Source organism: Cimex lectularius, unplaced genomic scaffold (assembly GCF_000648675.2).
Source record: "Cimex lectularius strain Harlan isolate CLEC.00 unplaced genomic scaffold, Clec_2.1 scaffold127, whole genome shotgun sequence".
NCBI classification, from domain to species: domain Eukaryota; kingdom Metazoa; phylum Arthropoda; class Insecta; order Hemiptera; family Cimicidae; genus Cimex; species Cimex lectularius.
In genome coordinates, this window is record NW_019392770.1 from 1,117,817 (window position 1) to 1,131,302 (window position 13,486).

The following is a 13,486-nucleotide window of genomic DNA, read 5'->3' on the forward strand; positions in this document are numbered from 1 at the left end:
TTGGTATTCTATGTTTTGTGGGCATTGGTTACTTTGCATTTGAAGATAATACGGACTGTATCTTCTTACTCATTCCATGACCTGCAATGGGATCATTATTGAATATACCCGTATGGTGTTGGTTTTCTCTGACAGTGACCGGTACAGAACCTTATCACTACCCTGGTGATGACGCATGAAGCGGGGCTTTGGTATTATCCTAGTATTGCATCATTTTTGCTTATTGTATTTTTACCAGTTCTTTAGTTCAGTTCAACTGATCCAATCTTTGCTTTTAAAAAGAAGTAATTGTCATAGCTGCAATTTTTCTTAGGTCTTCTTGGTACTTTAAGTTGTGTCCCCATTGGTAGCTTTTCATTAGAAGTTAATATGGACAGTTTCTTCCTACTCATTGCTGAGTTGGTGTTTTCTGAGATGACAGTGACCGGTAAGGAACCTTATCACTACCCTGGTGATGATGAAACAAGCGGGGCTTTGGTATTACCAAATACTGCATCATTTTTGCTTATTGCACTTTTACCAATTCTTTAGTTCTGTTTCACGGATTCGATCCTTCTTAAAAAAAAGATCATTGACTGACTTTGTTGAAATTCCCTGGTCTTCATTGCATTAGAAGATAATATGGGCAGTTTCTTCCTCCTCATTGCATAACCTTCCAATGGGATCATCATTGCATATGATCATGTATCTTTCTTTAGATGACCGGTACCTGTCACTTTTCTGAGTCTTACTTTGTCTAACTGTAATAATCTGCTTATCAGTTTTCCACTTCTCCTTATATTTCCATGTGAACCAATTCTGAGGTAGAGTGAATGTTTGATGTTGTGTTTTGTCGTAATTTCTCTTCGAAGCTTTACCAAAATATTCCTGCAGTATGGCTGAAATTGGGTTGATTATTATTTCAACTAGTTGGTCTTCAGTTATTCAGTTGTTGTTGTAAAGCAGATTTGTTCTTTCATCGTCTGTATTATTTTCGATATGGTATACACGATTAGACCAAAAATGCTCCCTTGTGGGATGTCGGCTTATAACGATCTGAAATCTGACGTTGCCGAATCGATGAGAAGGCATGATTCTTTTGTCGCGTGTCTTTCGTGAATTTTAGACACAACAGGAAGAAGGTCGATAGGTCTCTAGGAGGATAGTTAGGTGAATTTTGAGCTTTAGGATGAGAATGATTGAATCCGTAAGAGAGGAAAGTGAATGGAACGTAGGATCGCGGTTAACAATACTATGGCCTTCTGAGGAAGGTGTATAGCGGAGGTAATTAGGTCTTATCTACATACACATGTGTATAAGGTATGTGCATCGTCGTGGAAGATATCGTGTCGGAGCAGCATGCACTGGTTACTTAAGGTACATCTCAGCCTTCTTTTGGTTGACTAAGTATTACTATTTATGGAAATTAAAACACATTGTTAATTGTTTACAGTAGTATATTGTTCCAAATCAGACAAGCAGCTGGCGGCCAGCTTTGAACATTTGAGATATTACATTCATTGATAATGGGCATTTGTAATAGGTACAGTCCACACCTCCCATTCCCCTATTAATGGCCTCTTGAACAGCTTCATTTTCTATCATGGTTTCTAGCCACTCGGAGCTGAAAAATACAAACGGAACTGAAAGTACTGCCATGAATTGTTTTCTATCAGATTGCATACTTTACAAGAGGAGTCTTTCCAGCAACCCAACAGGCAGCACGTTGATAACATTCTGTTGAAGATATATCCATAGATTGCAACGCTTCCTCGACCCTCCTCATCAATGGCACTAGACTCTCAGTCGTAGTCGCTAAAAAAAAAAAAGAAATACCGTCATAAATAAAGTCATAACGTGTAATAAAATTACAATCGCCTTACTTTCAGCGTGCGGGATAAACAACTTGACAATTTTAGGCACGACTGTGACAAAAAGGAATAGCATCGCTCCGACTGTAACAAGCCCCCTTGTATTGACATTCAACGTCGGGTGTACAAGGTGTCCTGCATTTTTGTTACTGATTGGGATTTTCATAAAAGGAATGGCAAAATCAAGTTCAAGCTAAAATACAATAAATATTAATAAATATGAATTTAAAAATAAATAACCAACCTCATTTGCAATCACATATAAATACTGTACAAAAGTGCATATTGTTTCAATTATTTTCTTGGAAAAGTACACGAAGAAAATGTGTATGTAGATAAGACCTAATTACCTCCGCTATACACCTTCCTCAGAAGGCCATAGTATTGTTAACCGCGATCCTACGTTCCATTCACTTTCCTCTCTTACGGATTCAATCATTCTCATCCTAAAGCTCAAAATTCACCTAACTATCCTCCTAGAGACCTATCGACCTTCTTCCTGTTGTGTCTAAAATTCACGAAAGACACGCGACAAAAGAATCATGCCTTCTCATCGATTCGGCAACGTCAGATTTCAGATCGTTATAAGCCGACATCCCACAAGGGAGCATTTTTGGTCTAATCGTGTATACCATTTATAGTGCTGACTTTCTTATACATCCCAGGACATCATTACCACCTATGAGGATGACTACCAACATCTTGACTTGTCACAGTCTTGTATGCTACTACTTAACAGTAATGAGGTACCGACATCCACTTAAGCCAGATACGTAGGACAATACCTAGACGTTTGATGTCCCGACACAGTTCTTAAGAGACAACCTAACAGAAGACTAGGACAAATACGAAGACTTTTACGACCTAAATCTATTGATCAGAACACAACTAACTCTATACAAGTCATTACTCGAATATTTTAGACATAGAGAAGTGGGGTTCTTCCAACATACAGCTTATATCATCCTTCCATCAAAAATCCTCAGATTATTTGTCAAAGCTTACTATCCATACCGTTGGTCAAATGATCTGATCTCGCTTCTAACAGTTCCACGCCAAGCTCTCCGTTCAAGCCTAACCTTACTGTCCAAGCCTTCTTTTACCTTTCCCATCCCGCGAGTACCTGCACCTAGATGTCTTCGAGACCTCCTCGCACCTTAATCCCTAATTTACGTCCCACCGTGGGTTGGGATAGATTAGGGTTAGGGATGGTTTAGTTGTGGTATGATTAAGGTTAGGAACTGGTTAGGCTAGGTTAGGGTTAAAGTTAGCTATGGACGATATCGATAACATTCTTTCAATACTAGCCATGAGTACGGTAACAATACTTTTGTTTCGATATATTTAAAGTATTGATATAACTATTTCAATACTGGTGATGAATACGGAATCAGTACTTTTATTTCGGCATATTCAAAGTATCGATTGTATTGTATCGATACATTTTTTATACTAGTGATGAGTAGGGTATGGTTGCTTTTATTTCGCCATAAAAAGTATCGATTGTTGATAGATACAATTCTTTCAATGCTAGTCATGAGTTAGGTTCGTCACTTTCAGTTCGATATATTCAAGGTATCGATGGAATTTTTCTAATACCAATCATGAGTGGGTATCGATGATTTTGTTTCGACATATCAAACGTATCGATTGTACAATATCGATACTTTGAATAGCACTTTCAGTTCGATCTATTCAAAGTATTGATACCAATCTTTTCATACTAGTCACCAGGTGCTTTTATTTCGATATATTTGAAGTATAGATAATTTTATTTTTACAATCCCTAATTACAGGCGATGAAATCATAGCACTCGAGTCGCTTATAATAAGCTTAAAAATAGGCAGTATATTTGTATATTTGTATAATCATCGCTCCTTACTTTGATTTCTCCTTCTTCATTGTTGAAAGAAATAAATCTCCCTTTCTTCTGTAAGGCATTACCAACACCGTTGTCACTGGTAATACTGTCAATAAAAGAAATTAATAGTTTTATCCAGTCGATTTAAAAAAAAAAAAATAAATAAATAAATAAAAAAAAATACGGTACCTATTAGCTTCAGCTGCAAACACCAAATCAATAATACTTATGACTATGAATAATCCTCGAATCATGTTTTCCTAAAAAGAAAAAATTTTGTTCACTGGAAATAAAGAACTGATTAGGCAGGCGAAATGACCGAAAAAAATTCAAATTGACCCAACGAAAAAAGGCTCACAATTTGGTCTTTTTGGAAAGAGACCTAAAGAAATATTGTATACCACTTTAAAATGCTATTGTGAGAATAAGAGAAGGCAAAAATTTTTTTTCGTCTCGACATTCTCACTCTGCCATTTAATAAGATTTAGTAACTGATTTCTTGATGCTGCCAAAAACAGTCCACGCGTGAAAAAATAAATAAAGTAAATTGAACTAATTTATTTAGTTGATGATAAATTTGAAACTTATTTTTCTTCGTCAAAATTCCCACGACGGACTTCATTTACGACTTAATTTCGTACTTACAAATTGTTCCTCACTGTGCGTAGACAAAGATTCAGCTAAAGCACTCCGACTGAGACACAGCACAAGACTAAACTGTGAAAACCAAATGTCACATTATATATGCATGGGCTGGACAATTTTCAAAGCTCGAGCGACTTTCAAGCTCCTTACACAAAAATAATAGTGTAATCATCATTGTTGCGGCGAAAGAGAAATTTTCACAAAAAAGGATCGAATATTAATGCAGCGAAAATTTGTCGGTCCCTTGATATCCCCCCCCCCCTTGATACTTTTCCCCCTGATTTTTCGAGGTGCAGTGGATATAACAATAGATTTTTTAAAAAGTAGGATAAGAAATTATTTGCAGGATCGTGTTAAATGAGACTATATACATCAAAATATAAAAAAACCAAAACATTCTCTCAGTAAAGTAGTCAAAAAAATAATTTTTGAAAAAAACATTAGTTTAAAGAACCATTTAAAGCCCTTAATATTATATTTTTATTAACTGAATATTATTAGAGATCTTTTATGGAAAACAAAAATATACATTTTTGAACTGAATTCTCCTGGGGTAATTTTTTTGCCGATGTCCTATTGTGTTTCATTTAATTAACTCCTCTGGAATTTATCCAAATTGAACGTTATTACAATTCATTATATTTCCTGGTCCGATTGACCAAAAAACTTCTTTCAATTAATTAATCTTTTTATGTAAGGTATTGGTTGAAATGAAAAAGTCAGTGTTCCGAGCGGGATTCGAACCCACGACTTTCGGCTTTAACCAAAAAGAAGGGAAAATTCGAAAGGAAGGTTGAGATGGGGAGTTGGTGTCCGAGTCACGATAGCTCAAGTGGTTAGAGCAGCGGCGTATTTAGCCGAAGGTCGTGGGTTCGAATCCCGCTCGGAACACTGACTTTTTCATGTCAACCAATACCTTACGTAAAAAGATTAATTAAGTGAAAGAAGTTATTACAATTGTTGGAAAGTAGAATCTTTTTTCAGCCTATGCCAACAGTATTTAGCTTTTATGTAATTATAAATGAAAAGAAGTAGAATGAAATGAACGAAAACTCCTCAAATATTTTATTTTATTTATCCGGTTCTATTTTTTTTTTTTTTTTTTTTTTGCGAGGGTTTGCAACAGCAGAAGTCATATAAACCCTCAGGATGCTGGTGAAAAAAAGCCCATTTGTAAGTATGTCGGTAAAATTTATCAACATATTTGTCATTTTCGAATAAGAATCGTAGCAAAAATTTTGTTAGAATTTTTTATTTTATTTTACCAAACATTTGTATCCAGGGTATTTTGAGGATGCAAACAAACGAATATTGAATTTGTTTCTTCCTAAAAAAATTTAGCCCTGTTTGCTTTTTCAAAATAGCATAATTACCATATCTCTTGTAATGCGATATTTGTGACCGACCAGCGAAAGGCAGAAATGAACGAAATCCACCAAATTGCAGTCAATCCTGTGATATTGAAATTGGGCAACTTAAATTAAATTAATACTGGCAGTTTTCCTCTTGTGGTTTTCGCAGTGATGTTTTTGAACGTGTAATTTTGTGTTTCCGATCCTTTTTTGTCCCTTTCTCTCCGTTTATTAATTATATATTTGTTTAAACAGTGAAGTCCATGAGAAATAACGTTAATTGATCAATTCTCCAGGGTATAATGGAGGAAGAAAAGGTATTGATCTCGGCTTTGGAAACGTTTATGATAAACTCGGGTGTCTTTTATATTCAGTTTCCGACATTTAGTACAATTAGAAATTTAAGGGGTTAAAATTAGCGAAAGCTCATTTTCTGTGGTTAGGAGCATTAAACACTTGGACAGATTTCACTTTCTACAAGAAAAACCCATATCACAATATCACACTGCTCCAATTTAATCCATGCTCTACTTAATTCTATAGTGTTGTGCTTCGTACACATAAAGTGATTCGAGCTCAGTTTTGTTATTATTGGACAAATAAAACAATATCCTATTTGTACAGACAACATTCTGAGACGGGGAAATGATACGAGAAAAGATCCTTCCTGAAATTAAGATATAGCTTACAATTAGATAAATGGGTGATTAAGACTGCACGTACAAAATTAAATTAGATTTACTTCATTCACACGTTGTTTTGTTTGAATTTTATATAAGATGATAAGAAATTCCGATCCTCTGCTAACAAGAGAGGAAATCGCGGGGTCATTAGACGTCTTGGAGGATGAAAGGTGTTGCACTAGCGGGTTAAGATTAGGTTCCAGGTTTTTCTGGAGACGTACCGACTTATTGCTGTTTCGAGGACAAGCGGGATTTGAAGGCCTGTGGTGTGTGTGTGTGTGTGAGAGAGTAAGGTTGGATACGAAATAGTAAGCTTAGACAAAGGTTCGACGGATTTTGGGATGGAGCAACTAGATTTAGAAGTCAGAACGCTTGGATGAACCCCACAAAGATTGGGGTTTGAATTAGAATATCCTAGCAGAACAAAGTATAAAATCTAGGAGAGAGAAAGATAAATTGATACATAGATAGATAGATAGATAGAGAGAGAGAGTGAGGGAGAGAGAGGGAGAGAGATGTGGGGGAAAGAGAGTAAGAGAGATTGAGAAGCGGAGGAGAGAAGAAAAAAAAGAGAGCGCGAAAGAGGCGGGGGAGAAAGGGAGATAGAGTGAGAGAGAGGAGAGAGAGAGGGGGGAGAGAGAGATAGAGATAGAGAGAGAGAGAGAGAGATAGTGAGAGAGAGAGAGAGAGAGAGAGAGAGAGAGAGGGGAAGTGAGCGAGCGAAAAAGTGAGAGTGAGATGTGGGGGAAAGGGGGAGTGAGATTGAGAAGCTGGGGAGAAAGGGAGATGGAATGAGAGAGAAAGTAAGCGAAATAGTGAGAGTGAGATGTGGGGGAAAGGGGAGATAGAGTGAGAGAGAGGCGGGGAAGAGAAGAAAAACAGAGAGAGAGAGAGATGTGGTGGAAACGGGAAGAAAGATTGAGAAGCGGCGGAGAAAGGGAGAGAGAGAGAGAGAGAATGTGCAAGCGATTGTTTACTTTTACTTTATGAAAATAGTTTCTAAAACCTCTTGATATCATGGCCAACAACATGTTGAAGAGCATATCATGATGAGGAAGAGACTTGAGTAAAATCATTTTTTAAAGTACCTTGTTTTACAAACTTGGAGTTTACTTTATTTTACTATTCTGCCTTTCACTGACAATTTTTATGAGAAAATACAACATTTTATAGATCACTTTTAGTTGAAGCTTTTTGAAAATCCGTGAGTTTAGTGATGAAAGGGATCATGTCCACCACAGGAAAGTTGCTGCTTCTTAAAAATTCATCTTGCTTGCATGTTATTACCTTTAAACAAACAGAAAAAAACCAACTGGTGAGAAGTAGGACAGTCAGTTGCTCAGGTGTAAAATTAGGGAAGGTGGACATGTGCCCACTATGATCACTGCGTGTATGTGTGTGTGGTGGGTTTTTAACCTTGAAAATATTGAAAACGTCCTCACTGGTATCTGAAGTAAAGTACTAGTTGATTGTAGCTGACGTCTAGAACCCGTCTTACGTGAGAATACAACGAGAATGTGATGATGACTCACATTATCGTGTGCTGGAGTAAAAAAAAAAAAATCTATGTATTGCATAAAATGGCAAACTACTCCTATTTTCTTCTTGTATATTGTTATACGCGGGTGATTATTATTTTCTGTTATATAATAAATAAAAGTAAAAATAAAACCAAGACGTTTTCGTAACGCATTGTTTGCATTTGTAATGAGTCAATTATTCTTTTTCAGACAAGAAACAAAACGAAACCGGAAGAAGTTCTACGACACCTGGACAGATTTATGTACGCGTGTAGTCGAGTAAAGAGGAAAGAAAAGAAAAAGCGCTCTTCCGGCTTCTTTTACCGGTACACGACCAGAGATAATAACGTCTTAAACTGTCTCATCTCAGTTGTCATAGACAACGGCGAAAGTTTCGGCATCACCTCTGTCCTTTCTTAACAGGGGACACTGCACACACCCTAGTATATAAACTTGATCCCGTCATCCACTTAATGCAGTTGTGTTCGACACTTTTGGAAAGACACAAGTAACGTTTTGAAAAAGTGAAAAAAATGTTTCCTGTTTCTGGACAAATAGTTTTCGTCGTGTTCTTCGCCGTCGGTGCACTTTCAGCAGACATCCACTCAGACAAGTAAGTGGATTACTAAAACGTTTATGTTTTGAAGCTATTTTAAACTTTTAAATTTTATAAAAGTTAATAGTTTAATGAGGGGTAACTGTTAAAGCAATTAGTTTATAGCTTAGACCAAACAATCATAGCACAAATTACCATTGCTTTTCGAGTTCAATTAGATTTTTTTTCTAATTTCACAAATACTATTTGTAAGTCAGATTTTCTGAAATTCATGCGGTGAATATAGAAAAAGCATAACGCTATAGTACTTCATGCTATGCTTATTTTTAGATAAATCATTATTTTTATTTAATAATTATAAATAGTGAAAATTTCTGTAATAAAAAAGCTGGAAAACTCTTCCTACTGTATTGGAATAAAGTGAACAGTTGGAAATTTCCGTTCAATTTATGTCAGTTTTCGTTTTTTCCCAGTGTTGGCTTTGGCTAACCCCATTCCGGTCCAAATAACATTTTTTTAATGACTTGATATATTATTTACATTATACTTGAAGTTATTTGTATTTGTTTATGTTTTCAGTGGAATCGGCCAGCCAGAAGAGAACATCAGCGAGACTGCTGCAAGCCACCAGCCAAGATTCGGTCTGCCCATCAGCTACGGAAATGATTTACAAGTATTATCCACTTTCAAAATATAGAAAATATGTCGAAATATTGTAAACAAAATTACATTTTTACTTATTTGGGGGCCGAGTGATAAGGAAGTCAGACTCGTATTTGCCACGCCGTGGATCCTGGGTACAAATTCCCGCATAACCCATGAGCCGATGGTTTTTTCATTGAAAATATGTGAAAAAAAGATTGTAAATTGGTTTTGGCACCTCGTATATGACACCCAATGGGTAGTTGGACGTCAGGTCCTCCTGTATGACAGGAATTATTTTACTTTTGAGACGGGGCGGCTGAGTGGTTAGCGTGACCACCTCGTATTTGCCACGCCATTGTTTCTGGGTTTGAATCCCCCACAGCCCATGGCTTTTTAATTGAAAATATATTAAAAAAGGATTGTAAATTGGTTCTGACACCTCGTCCATGACACCCAACGGGTTGGACGTTCAGCTCTCCTGTACGACAGGAATTACTTGAATTTCCTTACATTACTGAATGGTAAATTAGACGGTATTGGAGGAGTTCGCCCGTTGTGATTCCTCCAGGATGGTTGCTTTTTCAACACATCATTGCACACAACGCTCGAAACCTACTTTATACCATCTTTAAAAACAGAAATTACTTTGTTTTTGAGACTGCGGTGACAAGTGGCTGGGGTGTCCGACTCATATTTACCACGCTGTGCGACCCTGGGTTCGAATATCCGCAAAGCCCATGGCATTTTATTTGACAATACGTGAAAAAAATGTAAAGTGCTTCTGGCACCTCTTCCACGACACCCAACGGGTTATTGGACGTCAACTCCTGCTATATGGCAGAAATTACTTTACTTTAGATATTTCTGTGGACGAATGTTTAGGGCGTCAAACTCGCATTTGCCATGCTGGCGGTCCTGGGTTCGAATTCCGGCATAGCCCAGGCTTTTAATTTAAAATATTGTAAAGTAGGAAGAAACTATAGACGAAATTTAACCGTCTCATATGGAAATTTGGTTAATTTTCAGGGCTTTAACTCAGGAATGACTCAAACACCGGTCAAAATTGAACTTGGAGGAATATTTTTGGGTACGCTCATTGGATTAGGTGCCGTTTTAATCGTACCCAAGTTGGCCCACTTATTTTCTTCTCACAACTCTGGCCATGTTGGTTATTCTGGTAGCAGCTATTCTAGAGGTAATTTGCTTATTTTAAAAAGTCCAATACCCTTCCTTGATTCACATAGAATTCCTTCTCACCGATTCTGCTTCCAACCCCAACATTCCACGGTCTAGCAAGGTTTCAGGGTCATTGATAATATTTCCTCCGCTTTAGAGAAGCTTGGGTGCGTTCCTGTGGGCCAGAATTCTAAAGAGACTGGCACCCAGGCACCCTTCATAAATTTAAAAGCTTCCTACCCCCATATTACATTCTCCTGGAATTCTATTTAACTGACCGCTGCTACAGAGTGATGTGCAACAACGAACACTCAGATGTCAGGCCAAATACGAGCCGGTATTCCTCAAGGGATAGTTCTTGGCACCATACTTTAAAACATTTATACTGCTGATTTTCCTATACATTCCAACATATGCGGATGACACAGCATTTCTAACCAGAAGCGACATCTAAAATCCAATCACACCTTGAGCTTATTAAAGACTGGAGGATAGGACTGACTGACTGAGGTACATTTACACTAAAAAAAACTTGCCTACTACTGTACATCAACAAGCGACTTCCAGTCGAGTCAGATACTTAGGCCTATGCTAGAAGACAACTACAAAGGTTTTCAGGAATAAAATCTATTTTGACCTCTGCCCCAGAGAGTAGAGAAGCAACCAGTACTCAGATTTCAAACGAATACAAGCTACAGTCTCACAAGGGTGCATTCTTGGTCCCATCCTGGATGTCTGCTTACGTTCTTATACATCTTAATACTGTTGACACCTCAATACTGTTTTCTTACCCAAACCTTAAATATCCAAGTACACCTTGAGTTTAACCAAAGAATAGGTAAGGTGCAAACAGTGGAGGCAAGACCATGAAGAAAAGACTACCCAGCTTACATTTACACTGAAAAAACTGGTCCCCCACAACAACAAGGAACTCCATTCCAGTCGATGCTTAGGGCTATAGATAGATTGACGTGGAATTCCCAAACAAGACTTAAACGTCAACAACTTAAAAGAAGACTTGGACAACTACGAAGACTATTAGGACCGAAATTTACAGAAATCATTATTGCGACTACTTTGGCCAAGCCAACTGTAATATCCAGTGAATTCACTCCTTCCAATTAAAAGGCCTCATGCAAATTGTCAAAGCTCCTATCAACCTCCAAATGCACTATCCACAACAATATTTTGGTCAACGAAATAATCCGATCCCTCTCTTCCACACCAAGGATTCGATCCATCCTAACCCTCCTGCACAATCTGTTCACACTTCCCCATCTCGAGTCCATCTGGATGACCTCGAGACCTCTTCTCCTTACACCCTTATATTGAGTGTTTTGATATATATTTGTTTTTTAGCTGATAATGACAACGTTATGGTCGGGATCAAACGTTTCATTTCTCGGATTGATGAAACACTTCAAGCCAATAAGATCGACTCGACAGCCTGTTTGGAACGAGCAGTCTGCACCTCCACCCAATTCTTAAGCCAGAAAACCGCCGATGACCTTATCGTATCAGCAGCCAAGTATTTATCCACGATTAATTTCTGATGTATAAAGGTTTTATTGTGATTCGTTACATTTCACAGCTCTTCCGTTGTCAACTTCATCATCGATGGCTCTAAACTGAAGACAGCTCTGGAAAAAGGGCTGAATCGGGAAAACTGTACAAACGCATATCCTCAGTGCGCGTTTAACAAGAATTCATTGATGATGGGCTTGAAGACCATGATGTCGAGCAATACAATTTAGTCCTGGGATGTGTTCCGAGACGAAATCATCAGTAGAGTAGTGGATTAATGATCTATTAATATCGTTAGTCACAGTAAACTTGATTGTAAATAAAATTGTTAAAGTTACTTGTTTGTCTATATTACTAATAAACAAATGCGTTATTGAATTGGATTCACTTGTCAATATGACATATAGTTCCAAACTTTTCTCGTCCCTTTGCAATTTCCAATTGTTTCCAACCCGATTGCTATGCTTACAAACGTTTTTAATCCGTAGGCGTCCCACTCTTTTTTAGTCATTCTACCGGTTCTGGGTTCGAATCCCGGCATAACCCATAGAATTTTAATTGAAATTAATGTGATAAAAGTCTGGTAAAGTGGTTTGACACCTAGTCCGAGAAACCCAACGGATGGTTGGAGGTTAAGATCTCTTATTTTTTTCGAGTTTCGATTTTTTTTGCACAGGGGACCTAAAAATCTTGAAAATTGAGAGAAAACTCTACACATCGTTTTTCGTCCGAATTGATGCTTTCTCCTCCTTCAAAGGGAAAAACTGAAAAAAAAATCACTTAATTTAAATGTTTGAATAGTTTAATTTCAAAAAGGCATATATTTTTATAAGTTTCCAAAATGTTTTTCCGTCATAGTTGCAATGTAAATGTTTTTAGTCGCTAACATTAACGAATATAAAAAATTTATCGCCAACTTAGAGATTATTGCATCAAGAGATCGAATAAAAAGATTAGAGGCAGAAATCAGAAAAACACCAGAAGGACGAAAAAATCTTGGTCTGCAATGCAATTTTTTAGCACAAAACCTAAATGAACAAAAAAAGTGAGAGGTAGATTTCTTTCTTTTGCGGAATCAATCCACCGGTGCTAAAAATGTGTTACTTTAAAAATTATAGAATAATTTAAAATCAATGGGTGTATATTATTATTTATTTTATACAAAACGTAACATCATAAACATATGGCAATAGGATAAAAAAATTAGTCAAATGTTTTTGTTTGTTATTAACAGCTGGCGTTAAATTAAATTAGATTCTCAACATTTTTTCCTAGACCATTGAAAATAATGAAAATAAAATAATAGTTTACTTTAACTATCTAATTTGAAATTTTATTTAAGCTATTTAATTAATTATTTTCCCGTGTAACTTCACTATTATTTTTTGGTAACAATGTGAGTTTAACGGAAAAAGACGTGCGATGACCACACCATATTTTTAATAATATACACAATTTTAAGGACTTTTGCTTTTTACCCTGAGTTCTCTATTAATTTCAAAGAAATCTTGGCATATTTAATAACAAAAAATTAAGAAACACCTACGGTTTCATTTTATTATAAAAAAGAAATTAATTTGATCTTTTAAACTAAAGAAATTAGGTCTAAATGTACCGTATTTGAGAAAAAATTCTGATTAAAAATGGGATTTTTTCGAATTATGATAAAATTT

At 36.6% G+C, this 13,486-nt stretch overlaps 2 protein-coding genes across 6 annotated transcripts; one reads left to right on the top strand and one right to left on the bottom strand.

Moving 5' to 3' along the window:
• Nucleotides 1-218: 218 nt before the first annotated feature.
• Nucleotides 219-8,004, bottom strand: LOC106664057. Of its 5 annotated transcripts, none has more exons than XM_024227563.1 (7): nucleotides 7,835-8,004; nucleotides 4,358-4,429; nucleotides 3,902-3,972; nucleotides 3,734-3,818; nucleotides 1,863-2,043; nucleotides 1,665-1,794; nucleotides 219-1,603 (listed from the first exon to the last, which is right to left on the bottom strand). In XM_024227563.1, exons 1-7 carry the CDS (start codon nucleotides 7,967-7,969, stop codon nucleotides 1,450-1,452), a joined length of 828 nt encoding a protein of 275 aa, XP_024083331.1. In that variant the 5' UTR covers nucleotides 7,970-8,004; the 3' UTR covers nucleotides 219-1,449. The 5 variants fall into 5 exon arrangements, with proteins under 5 accessions (XP_024083331.1, XP_024083332.1, XP_024083333.1 ...); XM_024227564.1 differs by having other exon boundaries at nucleotides 7,680-7,922; XM_024227565.1 differs by lacking the exon at nucleotides 4,358-4,429.
• An 87-nt stretch (nucleotides 8,005-8,091) lies between these two features.
• LOC106664075 lies at nucleotides 8,092-12,177 on the top strand. The gene is made up of 6 exons (XM_024227567.1): nucleotides 8,092-8,238; nucleotides 8,336-8,525; nucleotides 9,048-9,141; nucleotides 10,140-10,308; nucleotides 11,649-11,817; nucleotides 11,881-12,177. The coding sequence occupies exons 2-6, from the start codon at nucleotides 8,446-8,448 to the stop codon at nucleotides 12,041-12,043; spliced, it is 675 nt and encodes a 224-aa protein (XP_024083335.1). The 5' UTR covers nucleotides 8,092-8,238; nucleotides 8,336-8,445; the 3' UTR covers nucleotides 12,044-12,177.
• The last annotated feature ends 1,309 nt before the right edge of the window (nucleotides 12,178-13,486 follow it).